The sequence below is a fragment of the Myxine glutinosa genome, chromosome 1 (genome assembly GCF_964187855.1).
Source record: "Myxine glutinosa chromosome 1, kmMyxGlut1.1, whole genome shotgun sequence".
Taxonomy (NCBI): domain Eukaryota; kingdom Metazoa; phylum Chordata; class Myxini; order Myxiniformes; family Myxinidae; genus Myxine; species Myxine glutinosa.
In genome coordinates, this window is record NC_136261.1 from 139560460 (window position 1) to 139587666 (window position 27207).

The following is a 27207-nucleotide window of genomic DNA, read 5'->3' on the forward strand; positions in this document are numbered from 1 at the left end:
GAGTGAAGGTGAGCAGAGAGTCTTGATTTTGGCAGTGTAACCATAATACGGTTGCAGGCAGATCTTGTGCGACCTGTAGGAATATTTGGGGGGCAGAGCACAGATAAGGCTGGAGGAGCTAGTCCGGAGAGGAGTCGGTGGAAAACAGAAGGTCCACCAACCTGCCTGCGGTGAGTGAGAGGCCCTCAAAGTTCGCTTCATCGCGGGAGATTCCAATGATTCTGAAAGCTTTGGTTTCAACAGCGAATGCCGCGCTAGGTGTGAGGCAGGAGCACCGGCCCAGAGGGGAGAACAGTATTCCATTGAGCTGTGGATGAAAGCCTTGTATGTGGTGAGGAGCTCAGGTGTGCCAAGAAAGGACTTCGCACGACGGAGGATGCCCAGTCGGCGACTGGCTTTGGAGGCCAGCTTGGAAATGTGGTTTTCCCAGGAATGATCATGGCAGATAGTGAGACACAAAAGCTTGAGTAACAGAACTTCTTGGAGAGGATTGTTGAGAAAATAGATGGGAGGGTTGTCCAGTCGGTCTTTTCGGAGAGACATCGTAAGAGTGTGCGAACCTCAAAGTGGTTGGATCATTTGGCTATTCGAACCATCACCTTTCTCTGGTATGCAGCAAGTATTTGCTTCGCCGATTGCTGTGCTATGGCTGCCAAAATGTCCACAGAACTTGGGTATTTCTCAAATCGGGAATGTATCAGATCTCAGGAAAATGTTTTCGCAGAAACCTCAGCCCTCACAGCACTCACATCATGTTACGAGGTCTCAAAGTGTTCAAAGTAGATACTGCTAACTTTATCACTTGTTTAGTTAATAACCGGGGGAAAAAAGTGACTTCACCACTGATTTGCTGAAACCAAATTTGAATGCATGCAAGCGGTCACCATCGGTCCACCACCCAAGGAATTTCACACCCAATCTCTGCCGGCAAGATGATGTCCATGATTTTCTGTGATGTCACGGAATTCCGCTGATTCACTGAATGCCTCACAAAACTACGATCACCGTTGAATATTATGTCAGCCTCGTGCAAGAATTGTGGCAGGCCAAAGAGAACACCATCTATAGGATGTTTATCAAAGGCGTGCTGCTCTTTCATGGTCGTACATCTGTACAAAAGACACGTTGTGCAGACTCTCATTTATAACTTGGGCTTTGAGAAGCCACATCGTGCTCTCTTCTGCCTCCCCACCCCAATGATGACCTCGAAGAAACTGAGATGTGGCTGAAGGAGCAATCGGAAATCTCCCCCCCCCCCACCCCCTCCCCCCCAGCTCAACAGTTTAAAGTGCAAATTGAGCAAGTGCATTGCAGTCAAGGAACTATTGGAAAGAAAAATTGAAATTAATTCTTATTATTAGTTATTGTATTGAAAAATTAAATGTGTTGGTGTGTCTTGGGACTACTTACTCTGTCTTTCCAAAAACACTTGCTCATGTTGAAGATGCTAATGACTCGACTTTACATTCCTCCATCGGGTTCTTGGTCACCTCTATTACCAAGGCCCTTCTCCCCCGATTGCTCAGTTTGGCCGGGCGGCCAGCTCCAGGAAGAGTCCTGGTTGTTCCAAACTTCTTCCATTTAAGAATTATGGAGGCCACTGTGCTCTTGGGAACCTTCAATGCAGCAGAGATGTTTTTGTAGGCTTCCCCAGATCTGTGCCTCGACACAATCCTGTCTCTGAGCTCAGTGGGCAGTTCCTTCGACCTCATGGCTTGGTTTTTGCTCTGATATGCATTGTCAGCTGTGAGACCTTATATAGACAGGTGTGTGCCTTTCCAAATCATGTCCAATCAATTGAATTTACCACAGGTGGACTCAAATCAAGGAGTAGAAACATCTCAAAGATGATCAAGAGAAATGGGAGGCACCTGAGATAAATTTCAAGTGTCATAGCAAAGGGTATGAATACTTATGTCAATGTGATATTTCAGTTTTTTCTTTTTAATAAATTTGGAAAACTTTCTAAAATCCTGTTTTCTCTTTGACATTATGGGGTATTGAGTGTAGATTGATGAGGGAAAAAATGAATTTAAACGATTTCAGCATAAGGCTGCAACATAACAAAATGTGAAAAAAAGTGAAGGGGTCTGAATACTTTCTGAATGCACTGTAAGTTTGAGTATCTGGGGGGAACAGTGACTGGGTATGGTAAGGCGGAGGTGGAGGTGGAGGTGGAGGCAGAGGTGGAGGTGGAGGCGGAGGTGGAGGCGGAGGTGGAGGCGGAGGCGGAGGCGGATTCAGATGGGTGCGAATGCGTGGAGGATTGTGGAGGGAGTAATGACAGACAAAATATTTCTAGGGGACTGAAAGGAAAGGTTCTGATGTGTGTAATGCCGGCCTACCTTTACAGTTTGGAAACGGCGGCACTGATAGAGGGGCAACAACAGAGGCTGCAGGTTTGTGAGAACAACTGGGTTAGGAGGATTGCGGGAGTGAAGAGGGTATATAGAAGGAAAAATGTATGAACTGAGGGAGGAGATGGGTGTGCAGATGAGCTTGGCGGGGAGATTGGTGAAATGCCTGCTGAGATGGGCTGGACACTTGATGCGGATGGGGGAAGAAAGAATGGCAAAGAGAGTGGATAGGTTGAGGGAACAAGGTAGGAGGAAAAGAGGAAGACCGTGGTTGAGATGGAAGGATTGTGTGAAGAGGGATTTCAGTAAGATGGGGTGGTTGGAGAGTGGAGAAAGTTGGCTGAAGACAGAGGGGAGTGAAGGAGTATTGTGGTCAAGCCAGGGCAGAAGCTTGGTACCATTTAACCTCACCCTTTATAAAGGAAAGATGAGGAGAAGATCTATATTTCATGAATTTGCAGAAACGAAGGGTTAAAAATATATTGTAAGAGCATGTACTGTTTTCCAGTTGTGGGCAACTACGAGAGTTCTTTGAAATGTCAAACTGATAAAAAAAATAATGGAAACTATAACAGCACTCGGTAGAGCGCATACCTCCGCCAGGCTGATCAGTTTACATTTTGTATTCCACTGATGGGCCACATCTGCATCCAGATCTCAACCAAGATCTAACCGGCTTGTTCTTGTCACCTACCCAATTCATCCAACAAGTTTCGGCCGAATCTGTCGACAACGTTTTCAAATATAGTGTTGTGATATTAGTCCTGGAGCTATTTCCTGTAAAGGCCTTATAAATTGATGCTTACTCGACTCACACCACATACATGGTTTGATTGCATTTTCTGTTAGGGAAATCTTTCTGGAACATTTTTTTTGGATGTCATTCCAGATTGTCACTCTACTCCAGCACATAAACCTTCCCCCACCATGCCATTCAATATTAGCATGATAACATATAGCATGATATTTCAAAAAGTTGTGGACGAGTTATGACAAAACTTGTGGATGACATGGGTATGTGAAAGAACAAGCCAATTCGAGTTTAGTGTGTGACCAGGACAAATGGATCTGGCCTATCAGTCGGATACAAAACGTAAATTGTTCAGCCTGGCGGAGTTATGCGCTTTCCCGAGTGCCGTTCTAGTTGATTAATTTTGATGCTTGCCGTAAAATGAATCATGATACACATTTAGTCTCATTATTTATTTTATATTTATGTTTACATTCACAGAAGGGATAAGGTGTATAAAGCTCCATCATTACCTTGATTGCTGTTATCTTTGATGGGCAAGTTACTTTGCTATCACTGGTATGAGTTTCCATAATCGATATGAGGGAGAACTGATATTTCATAATCGTCACGACGATCACTAACCCTTTTGTCGAAAATTCGACAAATTAAACTGCGATTTTGCCCACACCATGCCTCCTTCCTGTAACTGAATTCCATGTTACAGCTTCTGACATCGAGTGTGTGCTGCCGTCGACCATCACAGGAATTATGCCTGCTCTAACATTACTTGTTGCGGTCTACTTAGAGACGGCCTCCACGGGGAAAATTTGTGAGGTTTTCATGAGGAAACCGCTTGTGAACTTGTATGCAGCAGTGATTATATCTGATAAAGTTCTGCATTGCTTGACCACTGATGGTGAATCTGAAATTTAGCTTTTCAGTAATGTTGATGTCATCCCTAGCAACGAAGTGTTTTGTTTATGGTATTACTGCACTGCTGTTTGATTGTTTATGGATAGTTGCCAAACTGCCCTTTACATGAACCCTTTATAGTTATGGCAGATATCCATTTATGTGTGAATCTTAGTGAAACAATGATTTCTAAGTTGAATTGTTGGATACAACTTTTACTATGGGCCCTGAAAAAAAAAAAGCCAATCAATGTTGATGCAACAAAATCAGAGTTTAACTTATCAAAAACTACAAAACCTGAACATTGTCATTTCTAACCACAAGTCAATTTTGCCTGTCCTGAGAAGGATGACTCGTGGCTTCTGACTAATTTTGACTTTGGTGGCACGTCTCAAATATTCGAAGCTGTATCTATTTTTTGACCAAACATAAATTTTGAAGAATTCTCATATTCCTTTTGTAACTCGAAAGTGGAAATCCGTAAAATATTGAACCTGTGTTAAGTAAAACCATGAATTAGCAGCATCATTGAGTCCTGAGCTTGCTGTGTTCTTCATTATTTTGCACAAAAATGTTTTGAAAAATTTATTGATATCAGGAAAAGAACATTAGCATTTTTTGGGCTCCAGGTGTTTGCTGACATGACATTGGAAGATGGTGAGATGGTCTGCGTTGAGCTGGTGGCGAGCGACAAAGAAGGCTCATTCCAAAGGGTCGTCTTCCAAGGATCTATACGCTACAGTGCCCTGCGCAAGGTGTATGACAACCGCGTGAGTCATCCCTGCTGCTGGTCTATAGACTGGTTCAACCTGGAGACGGTATCGGTGCTATGTTTCCACTTGCTCGTCATGCTGAGTTTCCCAGACACAAACGGGTTGGTGTGAACATGGTGGGCATGTGCCAAGTAGCATGTGTGGTTATGTTTTTGTAATTGCATTTTCATAGCAGGATTTTGCATGTGGAAACATAGCATAGGACACCTTGTGCTTATCCTACTCTGTCAAACTTCATGCCAAGTGAGTACATGCTACAGATTCTGTACTTGCAAGGACGTCATCTTGGTGGCAGTAAAGGTTATGCCATGTGGACAGCCCCCACCCAAAACCTCAAGCGATCTCAGATGTGAACAGGACAGCAGTGAGACAAAGTTTGTGAACCCTTTTGAGAATTTTCTGTATTTCTGCTTAGATTTGACTGAAATATGATCAGATCTTCATCCAAGTCATAATAATGGATAAAGAGAACCAAATTCAATAAATAGCACACAAAATAAATCTACAGTTTCATTTATTTATTGAGCAAAGTGATCCAATATTCATGTCTGAGATCGCTTGTGGATTTGGGTGGGGTCTGTATAAACAGGAAATATGAATAAACACTTTAATAAGGCATGAGACAAAACCAATGTGAAATCCAGACATGACACTATTAACAAATACCCACACTACTTACAAGATGAACACTAAAATCCATTAAGGGCCGTACACACAAAACGGTGAGATCAAACGCTGCCAGGAAAAGTCCCAGGCCTGTATGAGTAGCAGCAGCTCGTGGAACAGGACTGCAAGCTTAAGCAACGCACAGCCTCCCCGAGATAATCTCGCACTGTCTGTGTTCTGAACCCACACTGGCCCTGAGATCACACCTCAATCACATGACCTATCTTTGAGGCGTCCACACTAGCCCTCATGCCAAATCATGGGTCGCCCCTTGCCTTGCGAAAGCATTGCACCCCAGTCAGCGACGCTGACTGCAGCAGCCAACCAGCAGCAGCCATGTTAGTGTGGCGGCCATAGGCCATATTTTAAAACTTCGTTGCACCCACCTTGTGTAAACCGACATCCCCAATAATTTAATTAAGTGGACCCATTTGGACCATATTAGGAGGGTTGTCGAGTTCTCGTGGTGTGCAGGGGTTTACGACTGCGATTAATGTCTGCTGGTGTCAGGGTCCAAATGCGTTTTCTTGAATTCTTAAAATCACACATAACTCTGCCAATAATGCACATAGAGGGTCGTGTGAGGTGTCAAAATGATCAGAGTACTTCCATACAATATGTTAGCTACAACCCAGCTGACGGTGACATCTGCGGTTACCTCTGGGTCAAGAAATCTGTAAAAATGGTGAAATTTATATTTTGTTTTACATTTTGATACATCATAAATGTCTTCATAACTCAGAGAATAACGAAGGTATTGGTTTAATGTGTACTTTAAAAGTTTCCCAGTACACTGTGCAAAATAATACCACACAAATATATATCTGATATTAATATTTCTGAGTTTAATACCACAAAACCTAAGTGAACCCCCTTATTTTCTTCATGGTATATGCATACAACATAAGTTTGGATACAGTCGATGTGATATTGGCAATTACTTCAGGTATAACATCGAGATAAGTATCATGATTTTCGCGACTGCATTGCACATTATCAAGACTAAAGAGACCTTAATTAAAGATGCCTTAGATTATTTTGGGCACCTGTGGAATAATACACACAAACACAAAAATACACCATAAATGTTTCATTTGGAGATACACGTGTTTCATAATACTAAATGTTTGTCCAACAAAATCAGAATTCACTTGAATGTCCATCATATTTTCTATTCAGTTGAATGCCCATCATGTTCATGATTTAACTAAGATGTCCAGCAAAATAAAAGTTCACTTGAATGTCCATCTTGGTAACTATCCATTTTAATGTCTATCATGTTCACAATTCACTTAAATGTCCACCATACGGTAATTACAATGCATCTGAAAGTCCATCGGTTAGTCAAATCATCTGCTTCTGAATCGGATGTCTCATCACCAGCCAGAGAGTTTGCCGGCTTTGTGCATCGTGGTCCGCATTTACATGCACCAATGCATGGGACGGACATGCTTTTACACTAGCATCTTGATGATGCACAACTTCTCTGGCATCCACAGCTTATTAACTCGCGGCAGGCATCTGGTACAGGTACGAGGCTCATTAGCTTTGGTACTAACTTCGCGCCATCGATGTGCCATCCACATTCCTCTGGTGGAGGAAGGTCAGGATATGCCTGTCCTGCATGTGTCCAGATCAGGGCTCGATAGGTAGCTCGCATGATGTGAAATGTCAGGGCATCTTTTGTTGGTGGTAGTTTACTCGGGTCATCCTTAGGGTGAAAGAGTTTACATCGTAGACTGTCGATTGACTGATGTTTGTCACATGATGACATGATGCCACATACAGCCTCATTACAAACATTTCCACTCGGGCCATGTTCGTTGGTGTGAGCGTAGCTCCTACATGTCCAGAGAGACCATATGACAAGAGGGATGCATGCTGTAGCATTACTCGCCATGTTGACTTCTTCCCCAGTCCAGCAAATTGACTGGCAGTGTCACATCCTGTTAAGGCATGGTATAGAGGCAACCCATAACCCATCTATTACTTCAGAGCTAAGACCTTGCCGAATGAGGTCAACTGCAAGGAATCTTGGTTTCCTTCCTGTGCCACAGTTGATCCAAACATTGGGGCCAAGGTCATGATGCAGAGCGAGGACCAAGACATCCGTGTGTCGACTAGAGATCACAATCTTTGCATAACTTTGCTGCACGGCGTCCAAGGCATGCAGAATGAGTCTGGTGTCAGCTTCTCCTTGGCTTGAGTAAAGATGCCTAAGGTTTCCTTTAGAAGAGGAGACGGCACCTTCACCAGATGCTGTTCCTCCAGCAACAATGACTTCTTGACCATCTGCAAGTGTCGCAAGTATTTGTCGCAGCAACATCTCTTTAGCAAGGAAGCTAATAAGGTTGGTCTTGTTGTTCTCAAGGGCAAGAAAGGATTTCCATGAGGTAGGCAGTGGCACACTTCGACTGTCGACAATACGCCTCACTTGACGAGCGAGTTTTGCCGATACGTTTCTCCCGCGTTGATGTCTCGATGGAGTTTCCCTTGTAGGTGTCAAATATGACGTCGACTCTGTTGCACCCATTCACAAAGTTAGCAAAAATTGTGCATGTGAAATGGTCAGCGTAATCTCCAAAGGTCTGGCATTCTTTAGGTTTCTGTATGGCTTGTACCACGGCCATTGCGTCAGAGTACAGCTTACTTCTTCTGAGATTGGACATTCAGTCACCGCATGCTGATCACCTAAGATGTGTGCAAGACTGGATTTGTCTGTTCGATGGAGTTGACCATCAAGGGTTGCCAACGAGGGCGGGACGCCGGGACAGGCTCGAGCTCATGCCGTAGTATGTTGGCAAATTTTATGCCCCGACCAGAGCTTGCTGCTGATAGAAGTCTATGGTATATTTTTCTGTCTGCCTTCAGTCTTTCAGGTGTTGACTTCATGCTGGATGACTCCGTAGACATATCATGAAATCTCTTGGAATTATTCTTCCTTATTGGATCAAAGAAAGCCTTTATTGGTGATGGCCCTAGCCGTGAAGTGATGAACCCTTCCAACAACCTTTTACCACGATCTTTTCCTGTCATCAGGTCTTCCTTCACGTTGTTTGGAGCAACATCATTTGTTGCTATACAAATCGACTTTCTCTTGACGTCCAAAAGGGTTGAAACTTTCAAGCTGGGTGACAAGTTTTTGGACATCATTCTCATCTCGTTTGAGCCTGGAAGATGAACCATCTTTGTGTGCAGTGGAAACAGCAGATTTCATCCAAGCCAGTGTACGTGCATCATCAGCCAGTCGTGCTCTCTCACTGCAGGTAAGTAACCAGCGATTCAGTGCTGACTCTGAGCGAGTTATGCCAATGAGACCTCCCGATACTTTGCACATTTTGTTTACAAGCTCCAGTGCCTGATCTGTCGAAACCTGGTTGAAATTCTCTGACCTGTGTTTGACAACAAAGTTTCCTGATGTGAACTCAGCCTGTACTTCTGGAGCAGTCTCATTCAGTTGTTGCATGTCGGCAATATAGACGACGACCCCACCTGGTGTAGTTTACATGGTCGTACACAGCCATCAGTGGGAGCATTTCTTTTGAACATTTCCAGGTGGAGCTCCCAGTTCCCATCCCTCTCAGCTCTAATAAAGCATAACAGTGTGCTTACGAAATCAAGATATTGCTTCCATAGCATGAACGTTGGATTGCTTGAGTTTTCTTCAATGAATTGGTCAAACTCGTGTAGTGATTGTTGCATTACTTTTGTGGATTTCTCCAGACAAGACGTCAGCTGTGATTCCTTGTCACTTTCGAGCACGTATTTCAGCTCTATTAATGCTTCGTGTTGTACATGGTCATCACCCTTGCCAGTGTCATTACGCCATACTTCATACTGCGTCCACAAGAGTCTCCAGATTGCTTCTGTCATCAACTTGTGAGCCCTCACAGGCCTGTTCCAGTTCTTGCCATCCATGATTTTGTAGGCAGTTGTGTCGGTGTACACTCTGGACTCGTACATCGCTTCCGCCAGACCCGAGTCTTTGAAGTGATGTCCAAGGGTCTTCAAGAAGTTCAACCCAATGTGAAAACCACCCAGTCTGACAATGACGTTCTGGAAATCGTCAGGATTATGCCAAATGAGTTCCTTGGCTTTGCAATACAAAGCCTCGTCAAATGTAATCACAACGTGTGGCTGTCCCAAGTGCTTAGTAATGGCCTGACGTCTTGTGAGCACCGTTGCGATTGTATCCAACTCATGGGCTGCAGCTGGAATTATCGGCAAATATCCAGTGATACTCTGTGGACTGTCTTTGTCTGAACTTTTCTGATTGAATGCTGTCCAACCTGGAATCTTCTGGTTCTCTTGAGAGTTCTTTGTGGTACATAACCAGACAACATCTAGTCGGTGAGCTCGTCACATGTCATGATGTCCGTGGACACTGGTGCTGTGAATTTTGGCAACTGTCGGGTTGGTTGTATATTAGCGGACTCGATTTCATTCAGCTGATGTGGAACAGACTTAAGAGATTTCTGTTTACCAATGACAGATGATGAATGGGGGATGTTTTCAGAGGGGCCACGCTGGAAAGCTGCCATCTGGGTCACATGAAACGTTCCCTTGCCATCCAAGGTTTCTTCTACAATGTCCAAGTTGTCAGCAGCAAACTGCACAAACCTTCCACGAACAAGTGAGTTTGTAACAACAACATTGTCATTTTCATGAAAGAGCAAGTTGGTCTGCTGCAATTGTGGTATCTATTCTGCGTGGTGTATCATAGCTGACACAGTCGCCCATATTGTGCAGATATTCAACCAGAGTCTTCGACCTTGTCACTTGATGTACAAAGAGAGCCGTACCAACATGCTTAGGTGTGAGTGTCTTACTGTTTGTTGCATGAAAGAGAATGGTTGCTCCAGTATTAAGGATGCGGTTGTGAACGTCGTCATCACAGTTCATTTCCAACTCTTCAGTTGAATCTGCTTCGTCAGAGTTGGTGTACAGCCATTTAAGGAGCAGGTACAGGCTATCAGGGACACATGTTTCTGCGGCAGAAATGTTGATATCATCATAGGTACCAATGCCCTTTACATGACCGAGAACCGCTTTGATTTTGGTGCACACATAGCTTAGTGCTTGAAAGAATAGTTGATCATGAGAAGGACCACAAGGCACATATTCTGAAGCATCTGTCATGGACGTTGTGGTTTCTGATGTTGTTCTCAAAGCCTCAATTGCATCTCCAATGGACAGGGCTGGAAACACTAACAATGGCTTTGATTTGTCACGTTGCTGCTTGAAGAGGATCCTGGATCCATAGTGCTTCTGTAGTTTCTGCTTCAATTGGTGGGATCGATATGATGTTGACTGTATGCCTTCATCATCGAGGAGTATACAGTAGTGTGTGAGAACATCACTCATTGAGTACACATTGGCTGCATCAAAGCCAGCGTCAAGCATATGCGTCAGTTTTTCAAAAGCTTTGGCAAACTTGTCTGATGTGGTAGAATCCTGTACCTGTGCTGTAGCCGAGCTCAAACGTTCAGCCTTTATTTTGCATCTACTGTGATAATGACCCTCGAATGCTATCAAGTCATTCTGACCAATCAGACACGAGTTTATGGTCAGATTTGGCGATGTCTTGGATACGGTCATTGACTGCATGGGACATCACTTGGTGAAGATCTTTGCGAGACCTACTCTGGCAGAAGATGCAAGACTTCCAATCAACACCAGGAACTACAGTCGTCAGTGCAACACTGAGCTGTTCTGCTACCGGTGTTTCTGACACGACTGCTTTGCCAGAAACTTGTTTCGACTGTCTGTCCTTCATACGCTTCAGGTTCAGTGAACTTGTGAAGGTGGCGTAACATGATTTGTGCCATTTACCACCCTTCTCAACTAGAATGTTAATATCAGGACTTAAACGCTCCAGTGCTATACTGTTGTCCCCAAGTGAAACACGTTCTGTGTGAGCAGCCTTGACCTTCTCAGCCCCCAACAAATGATGCCTTCAAAATCGGAAGATGAGCATCCTGGCAGAAAATGCAAGCATCCCACTGAGTCTCAGAAATGTGCTGTTTCTTGGTAGGAACAGTTGCTACGGGTGGAATGTTGTCACTCATCTTGTTCCGACTGTCTTATCGTGCTTGATGGCCTGAAAAAAAAAAACCAGCATTAGTAATATCACATGCATAACGACACATATAATGCTATATTTATTTATTTGTCATATTTTAGTTATTCATCTTTAGTTATTTATTTTTAAAATTTCATTTATTTACTTTATTTATTTATTTATTTATGTATTTATTTATTGTAAACTTCATGCATTATATTAATATCAGATATATTTGTGTGGCATCGTTATTTTGCACAGTGTACTGGGAAACTTTTAAAGTACACATTAAAGCAATACCTTCCTTATTCTATGAGTTATGAAGACATTTATGATGCATCAAAATGTAAAACAAAATATAAATTTCACCATTTTTACAGATTTCTTGACCCAGAGGTAACCGCAGATGTCACCGACAGCTGGGTTGTAGCTTACACATTGTATGGAAGTACTCTGATCATTTTGACACCTCACACGACCCTCTATGTCCATTATTGGCAGAGTTATGTGTGATTTTAAGAATTCAAACAAACGCGTTTGGACCCTGACACCAGCAGACATTAATCGCATTGTCGTAAACCCCTGCACACCGCGAGAACTTGACAACCCTCCTAATATGGTCCAAATGGGTCCACTTAATGAAATTATTGGGGATGTCGGTTTACACAAGGTGGGTGCAGCCAGCTCAAAATCGAGAGGCCTTTTCCCCAAATGGCCGCCATCCTATGTTGGAGGACCAGCCTTTCTTCATCCCCAGGACACGAACGGAGGGAGGAAATGGGCAGGCACACCGCAGCCCATGGTGGAAGAAAGCATTATAAGCGAGTACCGTTGTAGCATTTCAATTTAATTATATATTGTTGTTGAGCACCGTAGAACACAAATTGCCTTGTTGGCACTTCCAAAAATGTCCGGTTTAGCAGTACTTGCACAAAATATTACGCCATCTTGACGAACCAAATTTGCTACCAACGCTCTCAGCATTATGGAATGTCTAGATTCGGACAAAATCACAGTTCATAGGAAATATAGATCATGCGGAAAATACAAAGCAAGAGTTTAACAGACCCTTCTCATGTCCGTTTTCTCAAGACTTTGTGGGGTAAAGTGTTCCATGAATTCTCTTGATAATCCTGTTTTCATTGATGAAGCAAAGGTGCACCACCTGGATGCTGTGAGAGCAAACGGTACAATAATTCTGTATTATGGGAAAACACCTTTCCTTCCTCTTAATCCTTGATAGCTGTACCCTTGGGTATATCCATCTGTACAGAATGGATATACCCAGGGATACACCTATCCAGGGTAAATAATGGCTGCATTTAGAAAATTTTAAAATAATTTTGCATTTCCTGCAATCTGAATTTAATTGATCAGATTGTTTGTGCCATTTCAGGTCAGCATGGCCGCAAAGATGGCTCAGAAAATGTCATTTGGATTCTACAAGTACAACAATGTGGAGTTTGTGCGCATGAAGGGCCCTCAAGGAAAAGGCCATGCTGAGATGGCTGTGAGCAGAGTTCCGACAGAAGACACCTCATCCGAGGATGGTGGCTGTGGAGGTTACAGCATGCATGCTGAAAAGGTAGATATTCCTTCTGTTTTCTATTTATTTTACACTTGCATTGCTCCATGCCAACAATCACTTTTATCAAATGCAATTAAATGGTTGATATAAAAATGAATGCAGTTTGTGATAGCACATGTAAATGGCATGATGATGACTGAAGTTTTAAAAAAAAATCTCTGCTTCTTCACACAATATTAAGAACATGGCCTAAATATTTTGTGTATAATGCTGTGTTGGTGGTAGAAATATATGGTGGTTTGTGTGCAGCCACCCGGCTGCTGGTTGCATCATTTTTCTGTGGGCGCGTTTGCCGCTGATGCAATGCCTCTTGATAACCAGTTATCTGGTACTTATTTTGCCGACCTTGGAAGGATGACAGGCTGAGTAAACCCCACTTTGCGTTAATTCAACGGGATTCGAACTCAGGACCTTAGGATCCCAAGCCCGCCACCCTAACCATTCGGCCAACACTAGGTGTAGAAATAGACGATTATTGATAACAGCAAGCCAAAGCCATCTTGTTTTGGATAAGACGTATTTTCAACGATTTTTTTTGCTTTGAAGCTTAAATTATTTATGGAGTGAATAAAATTAAATCTATTTTTTGATCACACTTGCACTTTCTAAAAACACTTTCACCATAGTACAGAATTCACTGCATAATAATTTCCTTGTATAACTTATGGTTCAATTCGATAGTTGGGAACACGTTCTCAATCACGCACAGCAAGTTAATTTAATTAATTGACATATGTGGGAAAATTACGCGCCCAGACCGGGAATCGAACCCATTCATCTGGAAACCTCTGGATCTGGTAAACTGTACCAGTGCTCTGCCATCTGAGCTATCTGGGCGATCCTGGCTGAGCATGCACTTTTCCCCACACATATGATTGCTACTCTTTTTCCGTTATTGCTTCTGGGGCACTCACTGCCAACCATAGGAGCACCAACGGCCTAAGCACGAGGGGGGCTTTTATTTCTCCATTGGGGGACAAATCCATGTCTATTATAAACACCACAGGGGGCGTAGTAACGCAATGAAATAAATGAACAGGATTATAACGAATTAATTGACATATTTGGGAAAATTACACACCCAGACCAGGAATCGACCTGGAATCGAACCCACATGGACATGGATCTTCTTCCACCCACCTAACTGCTTCCTCCCTCGGATCAAGGAAGTCAAAATGCGAGTTGCCTCTGAAAACCTTCTTCAACTCTTTATGAATAAAATAGTCCCTATAATTCTCAGAAAACTGATCAACAAGCATTGTATTTTGGCTTTATACACTTGTGGTTGATTTTTATTATTTTGGACATTCTATCTATTAACTGTATAATAGCATAAATAATATTCTCAGACATTCATTAGCCCCTTGTTCTCAAACAAAAAAAACATTTTCTGTAATTGATTTAAAGGAACAGAATCACCACTATCCCCAAACACCTTCGACAACACTAAAAATTCAACGGCTGTGAACAGAGTTTCATTCTGAATTGGGGTCATTCTGAATTTCAAACAACAGGGTCATTTTGAATTTCAGGTGGTCTATACCTTCATCTTTCGCACCACCTTCAAGATTTGAGCAGATGAAGTCTGCGCCCCGTTGTTGTCATTTGCAGAAGTGCAAAATGTTCTGTACTTCCTCAATGCATTCCGAAACGCATGGATATTGAGCAGTCCTGGGCAGTCCAAACAGTTTATTCACCTTTTTGTTCAGCCTATCCATCTCCTCTCAAAAGTAAGTACATCATGTTCACCTTCAGCCGAACCTACCACATGCTTCTCATCCTGGCGCAACATCCTTTGTCAAAACAATTCCGACTTCTTCAAAACAATTTCGACTTCTTCAAAACAATTTCGACTTCTTCAAAACAATTCCGACCTCTTCAAAACAATTCCGACTTTTTCAAAACAATTCCGACTTTTTCAAAACAATTTCGACCTCTTCAAAACAACTTCGACCTCTTCAAAACACTTTCGATCTCTTCAAAACAATTTCGATCTCTTCAAAACAATTTCGACTTCTTCAAAACAATTCCGACTTCTTCAAAACAATTCCGACTTTTTCAAAACAATTCCGACTTTTTCAAAACAATTCTGACTTCTTCAAAACAATTCCGACTTCTTCAAAACAATTCCGACTTCTTCAAAACAATTCCGACTTCTTCAAAACAATTCCGACTTCTTCAAAACAATTCCGACTTCTTCAAAACAATTCCGACTTCTTCAAAACAATTCCGACTTCTTCAAAACAATTCTGACTTCTTCAAAACAATTCCGACTTCTTCAAAACAATTCTGACTTCTTCAAAACAATTTCGACATCTTCAAAACAATTTCGACATCTTCAAAACAATTTCGACTTCTTCAAAACAATTTCGACCTCTTCAAAACAATTTCGACCTCTTCAAAACAATTTCGACCTCTTCAAAACAATTTCGACCTCTTCAAAACAATTTCGACCTCTTCAAAACAATTTCGACCTCTTCAAAACAATTTCGACCTCTTCAAAACAATTTCGACCTCTTCAAAACAATTTCGACCTCTTCAAAACAATTTCGACCTCTTCAAAACAATTTCGACCTCTTCAAAACAATTTCGACCTCTTCAAAACAATTTCGACCTCTTCAAAACAATTTCGACCTCTTCAAAACAATTTCGACCTCAAAACAATTTCGACCTCAAAACAATTTCGACTTCTTCAAAACAATTTCGACCTCTTCAAAACAATTTCGACCTCTTCAAAACAATTTCGACCTCTTAAAAACAATTTCGACTTCTTCAAAACAATTCCGACTTCTTCAAAACAATTCCGACTTCTTCAAAACAATTCCGACTTCTTCAAAACGATTCCGACTTCTTCAAAACGATTCCGACTTCTTCTGACAATTCCGACTTCTTTAAAACAATTCTGGCTTCTTCAAAACGATTTAGACTTCTTCAAAACGATTTAGACTTCTTTAAAACAATTCTGGCTTCTTCAAAACGATTTAGACTTCTTCAAAACGATTTAGACTTCTTCAAAACGATTCCGACTTCTTCTGACGATTCCGACTTCTTCTGACGATTCCGACTTCTTCTGACGATTCCGACTTCTTCTGACGATTCCGACTTCTTCTGACGATTCCGACTTCTTCTGACGATTCCGACTTCTTCTGACGATTCCGACTTCTTCTGACGATTCCGACTTCTTCTGACGATTCCGACTTCTTCTGACGATTCCGACTTCTTCTGACGATTCCGACTTCTTCTGACGATTCCGACTTCTTCTGACGATTCCGACTTCTTCTGACGATTCCGACTTCTTCTGACGATTCCGACTTCTTCTGACGATTCCGACTTCTTCTGACGATTCCGACTTCTTCTGACAATTCTGACTTCTTCAAAACAATTCCATTATTACATTACCCTGGCCAGAAAGTTCTGATTTGTATCCAATAGATTAATCGAGCATGTTGGGGATATTATTGGGCGGAATTAAGAAAATGGGTGACCCTCTGCAGATTGGCACAGTTGGAAGTTGTTTTGCACAGGAATGTCAACAACTCTCTTTGGATTCTCTCTGGTGGTGGCTTCAGGGGATGGTAAGAGGGCAGCCATGGGTAAGAGGGCAGTTATTTCTTCCAATGGTGCTTGCGCACATAATTCACCTTTTGAGACATTCATTCTGTTGTGACATCATTGGAAATCACTATTGACTGTTCTTGAGCCCTACATCACAGGATGTATGGCCAACAGCCTTTTTTGTGCAAAACAGTGCCATTATAGAGCAAATTTTGTGATTTAAGAAAACAAAGAAAAAAACAACCTCTGAGTTTCTCATAATTGTTGAACATATACTTTACCAAGATTATACAGTCTTTTGAGAAATGCAACAACAATATTGTTTCTTTGTTATTGCTACGATAAAAAAAAAAATGCAGCCCGTGCTCAACGTTTTCTCATGTGTACATATATGTTACACACGAGAGATGTTTCTCTCTCTATCTCTCTATCTCTCTGTCTCTCTCTCTCTCTCTCTCTCTCCTCTCTCTCCTCTCTCTCCAATAACAACGACCAGCTGTGCAAGAGAATATGCATCAAATTCACTCCTCCCAGAATTATTTATTGTCACCAGGAAACTGTTGACGTTAGCAGATGGAATTTCCTGCTCATCCTGTTAATTCGATGCTCATCCTGTTAGTCATGGTGTTTGTTGAAAAATACTTTTCACAGAAATTTACCAAACAAATTAGGTAGTGCCCAATGAGATTGCTTAAAAAAAAAAAAAGCCCCCAAAAACCGGTTTAATCATATCGATTTTTTTTAAAATTTTTTTTACTTGATTGGTTTTGAAACCAACCTCATCGTTTTGCTCAGAGTCCTTATTCTAATTGGCAACTTTATATATGAGGGCCAGTCAATAAGTAACCTTAAAATGACGATATAAATTTGAGAATGTAATGTGTGTAGTTGTTGATGACATATGTTATATCTATGGGTAAGCGTCATGTTTTGCCTGTTTTAGATCTAGCAACACTGAGCGTATGACGTCAGTAGAGCATTTACAAGATGGCGGCTCCCTTAGAAGCATGCACCAGGGAGGATCAACGTTCTGTCATCCGTTTCTTGGGAAGTAAGGGTGTGAATCCCAGTGAAATCCATCGCAGAATGAAGATGCAATATGGTGACGCATGCTTATCGCTGCAGCAGGTGTACGACTGGGACAGGAAGTTTAAAAGTTGAGTGTCCAGTGTGGCAGACGCTGCTCGCTTGGGCTGGCCTCACACAGCCGATGCACCAGAAATGGTTTCAGGAGTTGAGCATGTGCTAAGGCAAAACCGTTGCATTACGCTGGATGAAGTTGTCTCCAAATTGAGCATGAGCCATGGTTCAGCACACCATATCATTCACAACGTGCTGGGGTTCCGCAGTGTCTGCACGGTGGGGGTGCCGAGACAACCCACACCCAAACTGAAAGGAACGGCGAGTGGACGCATATGAAGAACTTCTGCGACATTACAAACAGAAGGCGACACTTTCTTACAGCACGTAGTGACTGAGGATGAAAGCTGGGTTCACTACTTTCAGCCAGAAACGAAGAGGGCAAGCAAAGAGTGGCGCCGTTCTTTCACTTCTTCAGGTGTAATAATCTAAACTGGTAAATCGACGACAGAAGAGCGCCATTCAACTTCACTGATACCCAAAAAATTCCGCACACAGCCGTCCGCTGGAAAAGTCTTGCTGACGCTCTTCTGGGATAGCTGAGGCCCACTTGAAGAGCATTTCATGCCCAGAGGGACCACAATCATCAGTGCATCATACTGCGACCTCCTTAAAAACCATCTGAACCAGCAATCAGATCAAAACGTCGTGGACTACTCACTGCCGGTGTTTTGCTGCAGCATGACAATGCTCGGCCCCATACTACTGCCCGCGCTACAGCTGCAACAATCGAGGACCTGCATTTTGAGTGTCTTCCTCATCCACTCTACTCGCCAGACCTCGCCCCTTCGGATTACCACATCTTTGGGCCACTTAAAGAGGCACTTGGTGGAACCATTTTCCGATCTGCCGAAGAGGTCCAAGAGGCAGTGCACGAATGGCTACACAACCAGCCAAAATTTTTTCTTCTAGAGGAATCCAGGCCTTAGTAAAGTGCTGGGAAAAATGCATTTAAAGCAATGGAGATTATATGTTGAAAAAAAACAGTTGTTACACACGTACGTACATGCAATAAACAAGTTGTGAAACACATTTTTGCTTATTGACTGCCCCGTGTGTGTGTGTGTGTGTGTGTGTGTGTGTGTGTGTGTGTGTGTGTGTGTGTGTGTGTGTGTGTGTGTGTGTGTGTGTGTGTGTGTGTGTGTGTGTGTGTGTGTGCGCGCACGCTGTATTCACTGATATGTATGTATGTATGTTCTGAGGAGATTGCGGCCGGCTCAATAGCGCAGTGGGCTGTTGACGCGTTATCAATGGAGCTCCGTGGTTCGAGCCCCGCATTGTCAGAATTTTTTCACACTTAGCCCCTCGCAGGAATTTGATTCCTGTTTATAAAAATTGATTTAATCTTCAATGCACTTCTGCATATACACACATACATACGCATATATATATATATATATATACACTTACGCTAACATTCGGGGTCTGCCTCGCAAGCACGTAAGACATCGGCCATTATAAAGCTCGCGTGTTAAGTGTGGAAAAGTTCTGAGATTGCGGCTGGCTCAATAGCACAGTGGGTTGTTGACGTGTTATCAATGGAGGTCCGTGGTTCGAGCCCCGCATTGTCAGAATTTTTTCACACTCCCCTTGCAGGAATTTGATTCCTGTTTATAAAAAAAACAACAAAAAAAACAACATATATATATATATATATATATATTGTTATGAATTTGGTAGAGCAATATGTAGAGCAGAGTAGATCTGAGTAGGTAAAATGCTCCGGGATGTCGCGATAGCTAGAACCCACTATGTACCTTTAAGTTAGTATGTGTAGGCGTATGCCGGGATAATTGCGTATATATTTCCTGTACGGGGACAGGAAGTGCTAAGTAGTTAGGGCGATAAGGGTAACTTTGTGTGTTTTCCCACCCCTGTGGTCAATCCAATGTCCCTTTTGGCACCGCACCTAGACAGTAGGAATTCATGCCCCTAGCGCACCTACATTAATTAATTCCCTTCCCTTTCAGATCAATGGAACAACACCGACCGAAACGCACCCTGCTGAGACACGATGAGAAGGGGGTGGATCTTTTGACGTCACGGGGAAGGGCGGACGAATGGACGTCACGAGAGGGCGTGACAGTGCGTGAGGGAAGTGACGACACGAAGGAGAAGAAGAGGAGTTTGGAGTTGGACACGAGGCAGAGCAGACGCCATTTGGGGGAGCTGAGAGGATTCAGTCGTGATAGAGTGCACTGGACATTTGCCCCTCTCGTTCTTTCCTGCCTTCGTTCCCTCCATCTTCCCTGCGATTGGATCGCGTGCTTGCGTGGGCGGCTGTCGTGCCGAGGTTCGCCCGTTGGTGGCCGTATTCCATTCGTGGCCTCTTGCGTACCATCGCCAACCACTCACGATCTCCAAGGCGCTGGGCAGAGACGACAGCCCCAGAAACGGTGGTCCTTCGGACGGGGCGAGCGTTTGAGAGTTGCGGGGCGAGAGGACAGGTCGGCGAGCGAGTCTCGTCGGGGAGACCACTCCCGCCCACGTGTCAGGGCCTAGCCATCCGAGGCCTGCACGATCTCCACGCCACGCTCCCGAGCGAGCAAAGCTAAGAGCGCACCACACACACACACCCTCTTTGTTCATTTCGTCGTCTGCCCTGTGGTTTGTTTAATAACTCTGTTGAGCGGGAGTACTCCATATAGGGGGTTTAGAGCATCATATTTCTTTGTTCTCGGAACCGTTAATAAATCCTTATATTATTTTCTGAATATATCTGAACGCAGTTTCCTGTTGGATTTTAATAGATAAGGCTGCGGAGCTTTGCTGTGTCCCGTCCCGCCATTCCGCACGTTTAACTTTAGTTTAAGTGTTTGATTTGGAATCCGCTATCGAGTTCTCGCCTCGGGAGTTAAAGCCTCGCAATTGGCCATCCGCAACTGTGGTGTTAATCGCAGTTGCGTGACTATATATATATATATATATATACACACACACAGTCACGTGAAAAGGTAAGTACACCCAATGTAAAGTTTTGACTTTTTCAACATACAGCTATTTGATCTTCATTTTGACAATATTGAAAGATAAAGCTGATATAATATAACAAATATCATGAAACATTTACATTTTGTAGTCCATTGTATAATTTAAATCGACATAAATGCAAATTTCGCATGTGGAAAAAGTAAGTTGATAGAGTATGGTAGAGGATGACCCTCCAGGCCGGCCTCGTGTTAATTCGCGCCAAAGGCAGCACAAAGAGGCGTAAGGCATGAGGCAATGGAGGCGGGATAAGGCAATGGAGGTCCGAGAAGGTGCTACTCATTACTCTACTCAACGCAAAACTAACACAGGAAAAGGACTATTCTCACACATACTACGAAATAACTAAACTATCGCGAGGCTATGTGTTGTTTGTGTGACTAACTATGAGGGGGAAATTTAACCTTTATTATACAAAACTCAAAACCGCAACACTATATATATATATATATATATATATATATATATATATATATATATATATATATATATATATATATATATATATATACACAAAGAATTAAGTTAAGCACCCCCCCCGTTTTTTTACAACTTCGCACATTACAAGTTTGTTGTCGTCAAAACAGTGTAATATACCCATGATATTGCTATATTTTCTGGAGAAGTGATATTATGGTCACATAAAAACATAACAATCATGCCGTTTTCAATATTTTATTCTGAATAATTTAAGGTGAAATTATTTGGGAATTTTAGGCATATTTTCACCTCAATTTAAGTATGGAGCTATAGGTCCATCACGGACAGTGTGGATGACGTTTATGTTTTCTAACGTACAGTCATTGTTCTGAGAAGACCTCTAGCGATCTTTGCGTCAATAACGTGTGTAGGACCCACGTGATCGGATCACTGACTCAACCAATCACTTTTTTTCACTTTGATCACTCAATTTCATCAATGGATAATTGCTAATGTCATACCAATCATTATTTGATCTCACATACCTTAGAATATATGCCAATGTATACATATACACAAAGAATATATATTAGGGGGTGCTTACCTTAATTCGTTGTGTAGGGGTGCTTAACTTAATTCTTTGTGTATATATATATATATATATATATATATATGTCCAAACACTGGTGTTGGTGTCATGTTTTCTGAGGAGTTTGTAGACAGTGTGGTGAGTGTGACGAGAGTGAGTGAAAGGTTGATGATGGTGAAAGTGATGATTGGAAAGCTCTTGGTGAACGTCGGTCGGAGCGATGAGAAGGACAAGTTCTGGTGTGCGATAGAGAAGCTGATGGAAAACATGAAAGATGAGGAAGTTGTTGTGGTAGGAGGAGACCTAAATTGACATGTGGGAAGGAGTATGGACGGTTTTGAGGGAGTTCATGGGGGGTTACGGATATGGTGTGAGAAATGGAGAAGGTGAAAGGATTTTGGAGTTTGCTGATGGAGCTGATTTGTTGATTTGTAATACTCAGTTCCAGAAAGAGGATATAAGCTTGTTACATGCACGTCAGGTGGGTTGACGACAACCGATGACTACCTGCTGGTGCGTAGGCAAGATAGGGGCCACCTCCGGGACACAAAGGTGATCCCGGGGGGGGGGAGGAGGCTGTTTCACAGCACCACTTGGTGGTCTGCGACATAAGGGTGAAAGGTGCGAGGAGAGCTCGGCGGGTGAAGTACCAACCGAGAATGAAGGTGTGGAGGTTGAAAGAGGTGACAGTGAGGGAGGCATTAAAAGAGAGGCTGAGTATGGTAGAGGATGATGTGGTTGAGCTTGAAATTGGTTGGATGTCAATGAAAGATAGTCTGTTGGGAGCCGTTGGTGAGGTATGTGGATGGACAAAAGGACCACCGAGGCACTCGGAAACATGGTGGTGGGATGATGAAGTTGGAAAGAAGATTGACGAGAAGAGGAAGAAGTTCAAGGAGTGGCAGAAGGCGAAGGGTATGGGGGCAGAAAAGGCAGAGCATGAAAGTTATAAGGCAGACAAGAAGGCTGCAAAGAAAGAGGTAGCAAAGGCACAGGAGGCATGTAGGAAAATGTTCGGTGAACGCTTGGATTTGGAAGAGGGTCAGAGAGCGGTATTCAGGATTGCAAAGCAGATAGCGAAAGAGGTGTGATGTGATGCGGGTGAGTTGCTTGAAGGATGAAGTGGGCCAAATCGTTGTGGACCCAGATGGAATTAAAGGAAGATGGAAGAGATATATGGAAATACTGTTGAATGCAGAGAATGAATGGGATGGCAACATCGAGAGTAACCCAGTTTTAGGACCGGCATAGAAGATAACCGAAACGGAAGTTGAGGAAGCGATAAAAGCAATGAAGAGTAGAAAAGCGGGAGGGCCGACGGGAGTTGTGGGAGATATGTTGAAGGCAGCGGGAAATTGGGGTGTGAAAAGAATGACAGAGATCTGCAATCTGGTTGTGAAAGAAGGCCGCATTCCAGTGGTTTGGGAACTGAGTACCCTCGTCCCTCTATACAAGGGGAAAGGTGACCATCTGGACTGTGGCTCGTATCGAGCGATAAAGTTATTGGAGCATGGAATGAAGGTATTGGAAAGGGTGTTGGAGAGGAGGATAAGGAAGAAAGTGAATATTGACGAAATGTAGTTTGGATTTATGCCAGGAAGAGGAAGGACAGATGTGCTTTTTATTGTGAGGCATTTGCAGGAGAAGTACATGGAGAAGAGGAAGAAGTTGTTTCTTGGGTTTGTTGATCTGGAGAAAGCATTCGATAGGGTTCCACGTGAAGTCGTGACATGGGCATTGAGGAAGTTAGGAGTGGAGGAATGGTTCATCAGAGTCACGATGGCAATGTACAAAAGAGCGTGCACAGCTGTAAGGACGAAGGATGGGAACAGTGGTGAGTTTGAGGTGAAGGTGGGAGTGCATCAGCGGTCGGTACTAAGTCCACTACTATTTGTAGCTGTGATGGAGGTGCTGGCTCGGAACGTAAAGGAGGGTTTACCGTGGGAGTTGTTGTATGCAGATGATCTGGTGGTGTTTGCGGAAAGTATGGATGGACTGAAGGAGAAGATGAACAAGTGGAAGGAATGTATGGAGACAAAAGGTCTGAAGGTGAATATTGGAAAAACGAAGGTGATGGCAAGTGGTAACGCATGTGGTGAGGTGGAAAGAACTGTGAAGTGGCCCTGTGCTGTGTGCAGGAAGGGTGTCGGAGTGAATTCCATTCAATGTCCAATGTGCGCTGAGTGGGTTCATAAAAAATGTAGTGGTTTGAGAGGGTCATTAACCAGTGTGGCAGCTACATTCAAGTGTAAGGTGTGCACAGAGGGAGCTGCAGATGGAGGAAATGTTGAGTTGGATCTTGGAGACAGCGTGAAGCTGGAAGGTGTGAAAACATTTTTTACCTCGGAGACATGCTGAATGGAGAAGGTGGATCAGACTCGGCAACGGTTGCTCGAGTGAGATGTGCATGGAAGACGTTTCAGGAACTGAGTGGCATGCTGACGAGGAGGGGAGTGTCGTTGAAGCTGAAGGGAAAGGTGTGTGCTGCGTATGAGAAGTGTTATGATTTATGGGAGCGAGACATGGGTAATGAACGTAGAGCAGCAACGGAGGCTGGAAAGGGTGGAAATGCAAATGGTTTGGTGGATGTGTGGAGTATCGTTGAGAGAGAGGAAGACAAATGATGAATTGCAAAAGATGATGGGAATAGAGCCTGTGATGGATGCTGTGAAGAGAAACAGTTTGAGATGGTTTGGTCATGTGTTGAGGAAGGATGAAAGTGACTGGTTGAGAAGAGTGATGGAAATGAATGTAGAAGGAAGTAGAGGACGGGGAAGACCGAGAAAGACTTGGATAAAGATGGTCGAAGAAGAAATGCTGGCAAGGGGGTTAACAAGGAGAGATGCAGAAAATATGGCAAAATGGAGAACATTGTCATGGGGACCGCAAGGCTAACCCCCGCTCTTGCAGGGAAAATGGCCTTAAAATGCCTGTTGTTGTTGTTGTTGTGTATATATGTTGGAACCCATCTGTGGATCGGTCCCATCGGCCGATGGGTCTGACCCATCTGTGGATGCACGAGAAATGACAATGCAGACCCATCGGCCGATGGGTCTGCGCCATCTGCGGATGTGTTGTTCACCTTGAAGGAATGTGTTGACAGAATGGTGCTCTTCAATCAGGTACACAGTCATTGGAATTACATGTGGTAGGAATTTAACAGAGATGATTTTTAAATGTTTAACAGATTAAACCACATGTCACGGACTGCTTTATAAACATTTATGACATCAATTGCTTATTTTTAGGTTCAAATAAACATACTCATCTACCATTGATGCATAGGAAACACAGATGGGTTCACCTTCAAGGTGAACAACACATCCGCAGATGGCGCAGACCCATCGGCCGATGGGTCTGCATTGTCATTTCTCGTGCATCCACAGATGGGTCAGACCCATCGGCCGATGGGACCGATCCACAGATGGGTTCCAACATATATATATATATATATATATATATATATATATATATATATATATATATATATATATATATATATATATTGTTACAGACGCGGCTTTTAGATGTTATATTGACCGAGCGGTGGTGTATTTAACCGCGTCCGAACAGTTACTCCCCGATTAAAACCCGATTCCACCCGACGTTGACCAGATCGCCCCACAGATATTCAATCGGGAAATCTCTAAAGCGACCGAAAGAGAAGGAAAAAGAAGAAGAAGAATACGGAGGAAGAACAGATTTATTATACACACACAGCAATGGATGGAAGAAGCAGTAACACAGCGAATGGTTAACTTACACTATTCATTTTTACTTAGCCCCAAGACAAACGAACAGGACAGGACGTTCACACTTACACAGGGGATAATTGCAGGCAGGTAGGCTTGAGATCGATCGCTTGGTCGGGAGCGCGCAGTTCGCAATCCCTCGCGGTTTTGGCGGGAAACCCTCCGTCGTGTATCCACCGCGGTAGACGTCCCGCGCTGGTTCGGCACACCTGCTCCCCTTCTTGGGGCGGGGCCGTCTCCCTCCTTTCAGCGCGTCTCTCCAAAGCTGGTCTCCTTGCCGAGTACCTCTCCTCTTTGGCTTGGAGCGTTTCGCATCTCACCGCCTCTCTTTGGTGCAGCCTCGTTGCTCCTCTTTCAGGGTCATCTCCAGTCATCTCCAGTCATCCCTCATCTGGTAAAGCAGTCCCTTGCAGTCGCTTTTATCACCTCGAGCGAAATCAAGCCGCCGACTCCGAGGGCACGCCTACCGGGTCACTCACCGCGGTGTTGATTGGCTGTTAGGGCTGGTTCACTCCTTGCTTCTTATGACGAGGTGGAGACACGCCTTTCTTCCCCAACCTTACCTCGTGGCCAATGGTGGTTTGAAGAAAACCAGCCAAAATGCGGAAGGCAATTGGAAGGGAGGTTTTGGGGAAATTGGAAGGGCCTACGCTTATTTTGTTTGATACAATGCAAAGTCAATCTAGTGGGAAAACACATACTTAGCCTACATGGAATAAGGAAATACACTATTTAAAAGATATATCGTGACCTGCGTGTATATTTCATGCAATTAACTAGGACGCTGACTGCGACCATTATTTACATTACAGGGTGGTACCGTACGTTTGTAACGTTCACATTGTAACGTTTCCATTGTAACGTTTTCACATTCATTACACTTCCTCCAAAATTGTTACACTTCTCAAAAACCGCTACACTTCTCAAATTCGTTACACACTTCTCAAAATCGTTACAATATATATATATATATATATATATATATATATATATATATATATATATATATATATATATATATATATATACACACACACACACACACGCCATTCTCTCTCTTTCTTTCTCTGTAGCTTAGTTCCTTATGACCACATTTTTTAAGTTACAAACTCCAAAGACAGGGTGGAAATACAACTTTGGGCGGTGGGGTTAATAGGCTTTGTGGTCGCGGTCTCACGCAGGGGTATGGGGAGGCGTAAATTATTTATGTACATGTGTACCTTGTAGCGCCACCTGGTGGTGGTGGAGGGTATTACAATTTCCACACCTGGGAAACGCTGAGTTAAAAGTAGTCTTCACATCGGTAAATTTGTCCTCCTTCCCTTCTACCTCCCACGTCTCCCTCAAAACGGAGGGGCCTGCTGAAGGCTGTCATCGTGTGCGAGACATTTTGAGTGGGAAGGGACATCAGGTCAAAGGTGGGGGGAGCAGGACATGATTGGGAGGAGGGTGGGGGAAGGGCTTTTTGGCAAACATGACGAATTGGTTCATCAATAAAGCGACAAATAAACTCTGCTAGTACTCGATAAATTGAATGGAGAAAAAGTGGAAATTCTTACCGAACATTGGCCTGCATATTGTAGCAAATGTGTGTTTTTTGCAGCCAACTTCATTGAGCCAGCCACCAACACCCGAGCGTGCACAACCGACATTTTACTCACCATCACTGCGGC

General features: G+C 43.3%; 1 protein-coding gene across 3 annotated transcripts in view; it reads left to right on the plus strand.

Annotated features, from left to right (window-relative positions):
- KIAA0930 (KIAA0930 ortholog) overlaps positions 1-27207 on the plus strand; it is a 121245-nt gene that overhangs the window by 80950 nt on the left and 13088 nt on the right. For all 3 annotated transcript variants that reach the window (XM_068118978.2, XM_068118969.2, XM_068118987.2), the window contains 3 exons: positions 4632-4772; positions 12899-13087; positions 27138-27198. In XM_068118978.2, the coding sequence (XP_067975079.2) occupies positions 4632-4772; positions 12899-13087; positions 27138-27198 (391 nt within the window). The remainder of the gene's footprint in view (positions 1-4631; positions 4773-12898; positions 13088-27137; positions 27199-27207) is intronic.